Source organism: Chrysoperla carnea, chromosome 5 (genome assembly GCF_905475395.1).
Source record: "Chrysoperla carnea chromosome 5, inChrCarn1.1, whole genome shotgun sequence".
In the NCBI taxonomy this organism is placed as follows: Eukaryota; Metazoa; Arthropoda; class Insecta; order Neuroptera; family Chrysopidae; genus Chrysoperla; species Chrysoperla carnea.
In genome coordinates this window covers 48117194-48128804 of record NC_058341.1, presented here as the reverse complement: position 1 = coordinate 48128804, position 11611 = coordinate 48117194, and the positions used below count along the sequence as shown (strand labels likewise).

Here is an 11611-nt window from a genome sequence, read left to right as displayed (position 1 = left end):
ATATTTTGTTGTGTTCGTACATTTTTACCACACACCGTTTTGTTTCTCTGCTTCTCACAAAGTGAATCTATTCTAAAATACTTCAAAACATATTGAGGCTCTCACAAATTTTCATTACACACTCCCACCCACAAACAGTATAATCTGCTTAATACTTCTTAAGTTTTTTATTAATAAGTAAATATACTACAGAAATTTCTCATCGCTTCCACCATTTTTCGAGATTTTCATTACCCTATGGCCTACTCTTATGTACAGATACTGCTGCAATGTTTTCTATTTATCAAAGATTAACTTCTATCTTAATTGTGAGAAGGGACAGTGGTTATCGGTGAAGAAAAGTTGGACATCAAACACTTGGCTTTTATCATAAATATTAATTTTATTCTTGCTGAGTGTTTAGCTACTTGACAAAAACATAAATTGGATTATAATAATAATAATGGGGTTTAACCCCCGTTCCTCAGACATACATCTATAACAGAGGCCACTCACATCATTATTTTTTAATCTTTATTTGTTTAAACTACATTTGAATACATACAATTAAATTTTTATGGTGTGAGTGGAGTCGGTTACTTCGTTCTTATCCAAACGACGAGAGTGTGGTCAATTTACCGCCCTATTAATTATAATTGTTCAGATTGCCGCTGCCTGGATTCGAACCCGCAATTCCCCAGTCTAAGTAGTCAAACTGTTAAAGGCGATTGCGCCTTTCCTCGCCCGGTCACTTAGCCGGTAAACTGGATTATAGCAGGGGCGAATTAAGCAATAGACAATAATATTATACTTATGTATATCAGGATTCGACGAGAAATTAAAATTTGAGGAAGCTACTTTAGTGTACTATTAAATAATTGAGAAGTTGGGTTCGAAAAAATATCAAGTAAACATTTCACAGACGTCTTGCCGTTTCTTTTGGAGGATGCATGCTTTTATTCGTGCAAGGGTAACTCTTGCTCTTTGGAAACTTAGCTCGACTCTGGTAACTTAATTCGACCCTGGATTGTGCACAGTAATTTAAATTTAATATTCGATAAAACTTAATCTACAAATAAAATATTTTTAAGTGGAAAAGATAAGATACGGTTATTTTGTGTATTTAAGTGTGTTTATATAAAAATTTAACATTGAGTTAAACATTTTATCCATCCTAAAGGATCTTCTAAAACCTGCGTTTTTGTTAAATGTTTTCCTTGGAACAACAATTCAGCATACTGTGCAACAATTGGATCGCGATTACAGCTAGACATACCAATCACTCTATCACCTTTGAAATGAAATGCATAAAATTTAATTTGCTCTAAATCTCCTACAATTCTAATCTCATCGGGGTGTCCATACCCAGCATATCGGAGGGATTTACCAAGTAATACAGTCCAAAAGAATGGAACAGACTTCGTTTCTCTTGCTTTTCCAATCATATTTAAGGCAGCAATTTTACCATGATACTGTGCAAGGGGATAATGGCCAATGACTGCTGGTTCCATATTATTTGAATACACTGGAGCATAAGCAATATCTCCACCAGCAAAGATTCCAGGAATATTTGTTTCCATGTATTTGTTTACTGGAATCGAACCATCATTGCGAATTTTGATACCACTATCTTTAAGAAAATCAGTGAATAAATTTGAGCCGATGGCCACAATACATAAATCTGCCTTAAATTGCGTCCCGTCATCAAGTTCAACAGAATTTAACACACCATCTATTCCAATGAAACGTTTTATCTCATGGTTCATTTTAAAATTAATGCCGTTCTCTTCAAAAAAATCCATGAAGCGTTTGCCAATTTGCTCGCCAAATGATGTTTTTAACGGCACATCACTCCTTCCAATCACAGTGACTTTTTCTGCTTTTCGTTTACACAAACCCGCTGATTCTAGAGCAGTAAAACTTGTTCCATAAATTATAACATGCGTGTCCGAGTTAAGAAGATCCAAAACATTTTTTGAGTCATCACAATGGCTCATTGTAAATATATTCTTTAAATCTTTCCCAGGAATATTTGGTAATCGTGGATTAGAACCAGTTGCAATATAACATTTTGTATAGTTCAATATTCTACCACTGTTAAGATTAAGAGTTTTATCGGTGGTATTTAGGTTGATTACCGCATTATCCGTAATGACTTCGATTCCGTTTAATTCATACCATTCAGCAGATCGAAGTTGTGCTTTGTTTATATCAAAATTAATCGATTTTGACACTTTGATTCGATCATATGGTAAATATTTTTCCTTACAAACCATGATAATTTTCCCCGTGTACCCTTCTTGGCGCAACGTTTCGGCACAAACACCACCGGATGGTCCTCCTCCAATAACAACATACACATCTGATTCTAATGGATTCTTTTGGACCATTGGTTTTGTACGTTTGGAAGTTTTAATTTCGGTTTTCTCACCACGCACTACAATATTTCCATTCACGATTTTTACTTCAAAACAAGGCAGCGCATCCACCGTAGGATAATCTTCAATATCACCAGTTTTTATATTAAAGCATGCTCCATGCCTTTGACATCGTATGCGATTTTTTCCAAGAGCGCCTTTATCCAAAGGAGCACCGTAATGTGGACATTTACTACCAATAGCTGATATTTCTCCATCTTGTTTAATGACTAATATTTGTCCTTCACCCATCGGAAACGATTTTATTTCATTTTCAAGAAGTTCATCTTCTCTGCATACAATTGCTTCAATGTATTCATCGTCGATGGAAACCTCTAGAACAAATATAAATGCATTAATACAGCCATTTTTTAAAATCCTTCTAAGTAGACAAATTTTTTAAATAGGGAATTTGCACTTAATTCGTTTTAAACTAAAGCGATCTTAATTTAAACATCGAAAAAATTTATTTGTTTGTAATAAAAACAGGTAAGGTTAAGAGCAGAAGGAAAAGATTGTTTATCGTATAGTTATGCACATCCATTTGTTCATTTGTTCGCGAAGCTGGTGGAAAACGACTAGCATATTCTAAATAAAACTTTAAATGCACTTTTTTGTTGTTTTAAATTAAAGTATTTAGCCGTAGGTATTATGCAAATGATTTTTCATCTACATCATTTTATTCATTTACTTTTATAAAATGATTTAATTTACGCATGCGTGTCATGTGACTATTTGATTATTTCTTTAACTTAATGGCAGATACCTGTATAACTATAAATTATTAGAGATTAATATTAGACATTTCGACAGACGTGGTGTAAATGGATCTTAATGTACAATACTGTCGGCAGACTGTCTGTGGACACTTGGACAGTATATAATTTCTACAGACGGTAGAAATTTTTCAACTTAATAACTAATCATATTTTATGGAAATTATTACTAAAACTTTTCAATATCAAGGTAAATAATAATGGAATTATATGAAATATTATTACGTAATAATTATAAAAATTTAGAGGCCGCATAAAAAATTTCCCACTTCAAGTAAATTATAATAAATTTTAAAAATTAAAATCAAACATGTTTTTTATATACCATTATTGGATTTATACGTGGATTCAGAAGTACTCATTTCGCAAATTAATGTACAAAATTTTATTTTTAAAAGCAACTTTTACAAAGCACAATTATAAGTTAAGCATTTATATCGAACTATAATTACAAACGCATTTACTCAGTCATATAATATTAAATTTTTTGTTATAAAATCAATTATCCAACCTCCATATATAAACTAAAGGCTGTGAGTAGAGGTTGTTTGGGTCTATTTACGTAATTTTATTTATTCTCAATTATTAGAATTTTTCGTTGAGATGTGATTCTTGACCACAGTCGTCTCACTATTCTGCCTTTAATAAAATCTACACTGGCCTTAGAGCTAAATAGTCTTTTCGATTACCCTGACCATTTGGAAGACTTTATCTTTCCATCACTGAATTTCACGCTATTTTTTAGTTATTTTAGAGAATAGCGTATAAATTCTGTTATGGAAAGATAAAGTCTTCCAAATGGCCAGGGTAATCGAAAAGACTATTTAGGTCTAAGGCCAGTATACATTTTATTAAGGGCAGACTTGAGAGAGATTGTTGTCAAGGTTACATCTTCTGCCGAAGCTAATATGCCAAAACATTACTATTCAAGCACCACCTTCCCGTCCATCCAAATGCATCACTTATGATTATTCGAATAATCTCGGAAACAATAGCAAAACAACTTACTATTCTAGTGAGAACAAAAAGTTTTTACTCAATGCTATAGTAGGATTAGTAAACTTTCCACCTAAACTACACCCAAATTGTTTTAGATGGCATCATTTTCGTCAGGGTCAATTTAGTGACTATTGTGTCATTATGTGGCAATCCTATTATGTAATATAGAAATAGAATGTCTCGAATTTACAGTGAATTTTTACTCCTTATAAATAATTTTATATAATTATATTTATTTAAATTTGAAATATAAGAATTAAAAATTTGGACTGGATCATCCCACTTGTACGAATGAAAATGATCGTTCGATGAACGAGGTATAGACTTTGGTAGACATCATGCCCTGAAAATAGCATGAATGTGATTGGCTGTCAACCAGCTGTTCACAAATCTATTATAATAATGGCTGAATGTTCTTGCCTGTGTTTCAAATTATACGAATTTAATAATAATAAATATATTAAAAAATATTATAAATGTGCCTTTCAGGCTCTACTTTAATTATAAATGTAATAAATAATAATTTTAATCAATTAATTTATAGTGTTTATGTGATTTTAAGAATTTACGTCACAGGTAATTTTTGACGTTTCGCTATTATTTTTGTTCATGACTTATTAATAAATAAACACATTTTCTTACTCAATCAAAAATTTAATTGATTAAGATCGATTAATTATATTTAATTATTGAATTCTTTTTCTGTTTGTTAACTTAGAAGACATGGTTAATAGTTTCTTGGGCGCTAAGTTTTGATTATGGAATTTAATAGAATTCCACAAGATAAACAAAAAGATTTTTGATATTATCCCTATTTTTCAAGATATCAAAAGTATATTTTTGTTTACAATACAAATTATATTATTTTTATTGTTTATCTGGTGTTGTTTTTGTTCGAATAACTTTAAAAGAGACCCGTTTTTTGAAAATCATTCTGTTTACACAGTAAATAAGGCTTCTAAGATTTAATAATCGAAAATCAAAACAAGTTATTGGTAAATTCTGATATTCAAAATATGTCTTAAATATAAAACTAGAGATTCACTGCCGGTAAAAACTATTAATTATGTAAAATCAGACGTGAAAGCATCTTTCAAATTCGAGAAAGGTCACCTCGATGAAGGTTTGGAATTTTTGATGCCCTGGCACTTCTGAGAATGGATACAAGAGATGAACAAACCTATCATAGATATTTTTTCTAATTTAAACCTGATATGTATTTTGAGAAAACGTATGAAAGGAAAAAAATCGAAATGTTGAAAAGCAACATTATTACAATTCAACATTTGATGATTTCATAGATTGCGAAGTGATGCCAATGCTTGGAATTAATAAAAACAAATTATTATTTCCTGCTTTCGAAAAGCTGCTAAGAGTCTTCTCTTTTTCCGGTATTTGAAAATGTTCTATTACTAAATATTATTTTAATGATTTGTCATGATTTGATGTATTGAAAAACTATTTTGTTTACACAATTCATCATTTGAACTTGCACTCAAGAACTAATAATCGTAAATTCGAACAGAAAAATGAACTTAGCCTTTTTTATGAGAACTAATTTGGCTAATTTTTGAATATTATGTGCTGTCTACCCTATCCTAGCCAAAATTTCTTTAAATCAAAGAATTGTGTTGGGTGAAAATGATCCTTCTAAATTATGTTAAGTGTACGGCTTGATCACCTAACGCTTCCTTTTCAATTGGAAACCTATGGCCCATTATGCCGCTTTAATTTTCTTATCACCTGTTCTTATGTTTTTGGTTTAAAGAATAGCTAGCTCCAGTGGTACAGAAATTGACTGATATTAGCCTACCCTTATGAAATAAATATCAAATTACGCTTTTATTTTAGGCTCAGCGCTCACGAATGCGACTCGTGAGATAAAAGTTGCTAATGAATTTTTATTTTACGACCAAATTAACAAATATCTACTGAAATTTCATGCAGTTGCATTTGGCTTCATTTTAATCTCAATCGTGTGCGCTGGGTGCAAGAATATTTTCAAATTGAAAAATTACTCAAAGCAATTTTTTTTGATAGGATAATAATTTTTAAATCAACATGACTTAGGAGAAACATTTTCAATCTTAAATACCAAAAACTTGTATAAAATGTTACCAAAATGTAACTTTGTAAGTTTACACGAAGATAAACAAATACCGATAACTACCACAACAATGCCTTCATTTTTATCACAAGATACATCAAATCAAACAACAACAATGGTGACCCAATCATCAGATAAAAAGCGCGGACAAAAAACACGTAAACTTGTTCATACATTTGATTTTGACTTAAGTGCAATACCACCTGAATCCCAAGAAAGTTCACCCGTACAAGAAGAACACCTAGAACCATTAAAACTCGCTGCAAAACCTTCAACTAGTGGTAGTGGGTCAAAAAAGACTGATTTAAGAATTGAATTACCTGTACAACCTACATTAGTAGTACAATCACCAAAAACTCCAACATTATCTAGAAAATTAAAAGCTGTGTCCTTGGATTCCGATTCAAATGCTTCAAATTCACCAGCAGATTGTTTAGAAGTACCACGCGATACATTTTCTATGCCAAATACACCGAAAAAACAAATTCCAAAAACACAAGCTCAAAAATTTGGAATTCGTTCACATTCAGGTACAAGTTTAGGTCTAGAGAATTCAACCAGTTCAAATTTATCAAGTTTTGGATCGAATCAAAGTATTTCTGGATCACAAACGTTAAAAACCTTACCAGAAGTTATGACTTTGTCTGATTTTAGTCAAGGAAAAACTGAACCGGTTCGTGTGAAAGCGAAAGGTTTATTAGAGAGGCGTGGTTCGAATGTTAGTTTGACAATAGATTTATGTGCTGTGGAAGCGAAAAATACACATAATTATCGTTTAAATTCAGCACGAAGTGTATCGAATTTAAATTTAACGAATGTAGGTAATGAAAAGTGTAAATGTAAGACTGAAACGAAATGTGAATGCATGCCAAAGAGAAAAGATTGTAAAAAATGTTCGGGAAATTTGAAAAAATTTCAAAAATTATCAACTGAAAGTTGTTTATGTGATGAAAATATTAATAATTTAAATTGTCAAGGATATAAAATGTGCCAATATTCAAGATTGGGATGCTTAAATTATCTCTCGTATATGCGACGAAAATCGCTATCGAATGAAAACTTATACATCGGACCTAGTTATGAATTTAAAAAAGCTCACAAGAAAAGCGAATACCCGAAGAATATTGTTGCATCACAATTTAAAAATCAAATATTAAGTGAAGATTTTCAATTACATTTACAAAATATACAATATCTACAGACGGCGGGTAACGTGTTATCTAAGAAACAGTTGAAGGAATCTTGTAAAATGGAACATTTGAAAGATTTGCATAAAGAGTTTTGGGAATTACCACAAAATTTTCAAGAGAAAAGTTTTGTTAGTGGCAGTCAAAGTAAAAATCGTTATAAAACAATTTTACCAAATGAACATTCTCGTGTTGTTTTGGATTTAGGACCTGGACAAGATTCTACTGGTGCTGACGGATATATAAACGCTAATTATATTAAGGTATTATTCTCTTTTTGATTTTTAATAATTCAAGAGTAAAAATTGTTTGGAAATTACCCATTGAGTAAAAGGATCTTGTCTTTTCCTTATGGTGCCCGTACGAGTGGCAAAAATCAAGTTTATTTAGCCAAAGTTTTTATTTTCTAATGATATTATAAAATCAGGAATCATCAGGATATTTTGAAATATAATTTTTGTGTTCACTCCTGAATGATCAAATGAAATTTTAACCCAATTTTTGCATACATTTATTAAGGTAGTTTGTTACCAAAATCACTTAAACTTGACGCCATATTTTTTTTATTTATTCGAAGGTTATACTTAAATGCATCCATAGAAAACAAATCAGATTTTTTACCACATGGTTCACGTGTTGTACTGAATTAAAGTTATGCAAAAATATATGGGGTCTTATGAATGTTCTTGTACATTAACTCCGGAAATCGAGGGTTTATAATAAATCGTCTGAACTTGAGCTTCTAAAAAAAAACTTTTTCATAGATAGAACGAAGTCGAAGAAAACGTACATTAGAAAAATTCAAAACGATTTATCGTGTCCTTTCTGGTAAATTAATTTTTAATATTATCAACTGGCTTCTATCTCTGTTGTTTATCGGAAACATTAAAATGCATTGCGCACGCAAATTTGAATTATTAAAAAATTCCTTAGATTATATTTAAAGCGTTTATAAATGGTATCATAATTAAATGCCAACAAATATAAATAATATACAGAGTGGGCCATTCTAATCTATACACTTGAATATCTCGTTTTGTAGTAAACCAATAAAAAAAATAAAAAAAGTTGCAGTGTTTGATGGGGGACGTCATGTTCTGACATCAGCTTGGACCTAGTTTTTCAAGTTTTCTTAATAGCCAATTTAGATCTTAAACGACTAAAACTTTAAATTAGAAAGTTGATCCCCATAAAAACTAACAATTTTTGTTTAAAATATTTTTTCGAAAAACGTTAGCTTTCGGGGGAAGCGAATATTTTCTTTCGATTAAATGCAATAATAACATATTTTTAAGCCGCATTTCCTCCGAAGTAACTACAAAACGAGATATTTAGATGTATAGATTAAAATGGCCCATCTGGTATTCTATAAATTTTATTTTATTCATAATCAAAATAATATATAAATTAAAATTACGTTGCCATTTTTAAAAAAGGGGCAATTTGGAGATTATATTCATGAATTTAAACAACAGATTTTTAATTAATTTTAGTCTACTAAGTTTTTAAAAATGTTTTTTTGATTTTTAATTATTGCTAATACGTAATTTTTATTAATAAAATAATATATTGTATTATTTTAATTTATTATAAATTTTTTTTGTATCATTAGTTGTAAAAAGCAATTCTAAAATGATTGTTGATTTGACTAAGTGATTTGGGTAACAAACTACCTTAATTAGATTACTATTTTAACAAAAAATTATCCAAATTTATAAATTAATTTTATGAACAGGGCCATGATTATACAGAAACAGCATACATAGCAACACAAGGACCATTACCCCATACAACGCAAGACCTTTGGCATATGGTAGTACAATCGGACACGCAAAAAGTTGTAATGTTAACACCGATACAAGAAAAAGGACGTATCAAATGTGAAATATATTTCCCCGAAAAACTCCATGAATGTATAACATGTGGAAAATTTGAAATAAAATGTATAAATATTCATAAAGAAAAATCATATTGTATTCGAACATTACGTGTACGTGATACCACCATTAAGATCAGTGATACCACAATACAAAAATCATATAATATTAACAACTGTACAAAATATTGTTGTAAACAAAGTGGCAAATCAAAAAAATTATCAGAAAATAATCAAATTAATCAATCACCAAATCATACGTTGAGTCCTCTAATTACAAACAATAATGAATTCTTTAACGATGGGGGAGGAGAATTAGAAGACGATGATGATGATATTTTTACAAATATTGAGTATCGTCCTCAATCAAATCGCCCTCGACAAAAATTACGCTCCCGTGATTGTAAATTTTCTGATGATTTTACTGATGTATTAAATTTCGATTTACAAAGTTCTAATGATTCAAACGATGTTATTGATACCGATGTTATCTATGAATCGGATCGAATTGTACAGCATTATTGGTATCAAACGTGGCCGGATCATAATTTAGCAAATACTGAAGAAATTTTAGCATTAGCGTTAGATGTCTTAGATTTGCGAAATGAAATTGAATCATTATTCGTTGATATAAATCGAACCCCCGCATCACCTCCTCCTCCACCTAGTCATAATAATTTAGTAAATAATAAAATTAGCACAAAACATGAGTATGATAATTGCCAAAGAAATAATCTTGCCAGTAATATAAATAAATCTGAATTTCAAAAGCATATTGATAAGTTAAAAGAAAGTAATTTTAATACACGGTGTCAGAAAAGTGTAAGTGATAAAAAGAATTTTCAACAATCTGTACCAATTATTGTTCATTGTTCAGCTGGTATTGGACGTACGGGCTGTTTTTTAGCCATTTTAAATGGTATACAACAATTAAAACATAATTTTAATGTTGATATATTAGCGATTGTTTGTGCGTTGCGATTAAATCGCGGTGGAATGGTACAAACGGCTGAACAGTATGAACTCATACATAAAGTGCTTGCATTGTACAGTGAATACGTAGATAAATAATTATTACAATTTTTTTAGTTTGGATTTTAAGGATTTTAATTTATTTATAAGGATTTACTATTCTCATTGACGATGTTGATAGTAGGTCGATTTTAAATATTGACTGAGTGCTTTCGCCTTTTGAAAAATACAACTTTAGAATGAAAATTTTGAATGAAGTGGTGCATTCTCTTTCTAAGCGCCTGGAACTTTTCTATTTAGTGGTTAGCTTAAAATTATTGAATGATCAAAAATCGTTTTGTCTGATACATCAATAACTCATAAAAAGCTAAATCAGTCAATAAAAATTTAGACAATATTTTAAAAAAAAAATGGCTTGAAAGTTTAGGCCAGGAGACATACGAGTATTTAATTCAACGCCCATTATAACAAAAATGAGTCTTAAAAATTTTATTTCTAATTTGATTGTCTACATGACTTTTGTCAAAAGTTCAGTTTTTTGTAACAATAGTCGGGACTAATTTGTTTATATTATTATTGCTGCAAATTTTTCAAATAAGAAATGACAGAATATAGATACTATCAACACATGTTTATGTACTATGGAAATTTTACCAGGTGCCTAATTTAGTAAATTATGTTACTGGATTTGATCCCCGGAAATTGTGTATGTATGTCACGTTTCTACTATTTACATATTCATATTCAGAGCGTCTAAAGTTGATTTTGAAATATGACTCTAGACACGTCATTGTATGTGTCACATTAACTGTCTATTTGATTTTCTATTTTACTGAAATTAACGCTCAGCTTGAATCAGCAAATGCCTTCACACTTAGTTTAATTTTAATGTTATACTAATAGGAGAGAGAGGGGTAGCAGGAAAAGTCCAAGGAAGAGAGATAAATGTAAAGGAGGAAACATAGAAAGAAAATTGACAATCATAATGGTTGAAAAAATATAGTTACTTATGTTACTCCGTCTCCTTGTTCACTCCAGCAGCGTTATCATTCTTCCTACTTCCATAAATAATTTAATTTGCTTTACTACATTTTTCAAATTTCTAAAAACATTTATAAATGAAATAAAATCCTTAAAAAAGTCAGTGTAGAGTAGTAGTCACGAAAACTTTATATTCATCGTTTTTTAAAAGAAAAATAGCTCTCTATATAACATGTAGAATAAATAACAAAAAAACCATTAATGTTTTTAGTAAAAAATCAAAAAACCCACTAAAATATAATTTAAAGAAATATATA

The 11611-nt window shown here is 30.2% G+C and overlaps 2 protein-coding genes across 2 annotated transcripts; one reads left to right on the top strand and one right to left on the bottom strand.

The window, feature by feature from the left end:
* Positions 1-566: 566 nt before the first annotated feature.
* LOC123300909 (apoptosis-inducing factor 3-like) lies at positions 567-3622 on the bottom strand. The gene is made up of 2 exons (XM_044883583.1): positions 3498-3622; positions 567-2731 (listed from the first exon to the last, which is right to left on the bottom strand). The coding sequence occupies exons 1-2, from the start codon at positions 3532-3534 to the stop codon at positions 1125-1127; spliced, it is 1644 nt and encodes a 547-aa protein (XP_044739518.1). The 5' UTR covers positions 3535-3622; the 3' UTR covers positions 567-1124.
* Positions 3623-4683: 1061 nt separating this feature from the next.
* Positions 4684-11485, top strand: LOC123300902. The gene is made up of 3 exons (XM_044883569.1): positions 4684-4747; positions 6212-7728; positions 9201-11485. The coding sequence occupies exons 2-3, from the start codon at positions 6283-6285 to the stop codon at positions 10410-10412; spliced, it is 2658 nt and encodes an 885-aa protein (XP_044739504.1). The 5' UTR covers positions 4684-4747; positions 6212-6282; the 3' UTR covers positions 10413-11485.
* The last annotated feature ends 126 nt before the right edge of the window (positions 11486-11611 follow it).

What these genes read in the sequence shown, in the direction of transcription:
- LOC123300902 (XM_044883569.1), top strand. Translation starts at nt 6,283, where the DNA reads ATGTTACCAAAATGTAACTTTGTAAGTTTACACGAAGATAAACAAATA. An exon ending in TAAACGCTAATTATATTAAG is followed by an intron (nt 7,729 to 9,200) that starts GTATTATTCTCT and finishes TTTTATGAACAG; the next exon opens with GGCCATGATTATACAGAAAC.
- LOC123300909 (XM_044883583.1), bottom strand. Translation starts at nt 3,534, where the DNA reads ATGAGTACTTCTGAATCCACGTATAAATCCAATAATG. An exon ending in CACGTATAAATCCAATAATG is followed by an intron (nt 2,732 to 3,497) that starts GTATATAAAAAA and finishes TATTTGTTCTAG; the next exon opens with AGGTTTCCATCGACGATGAA.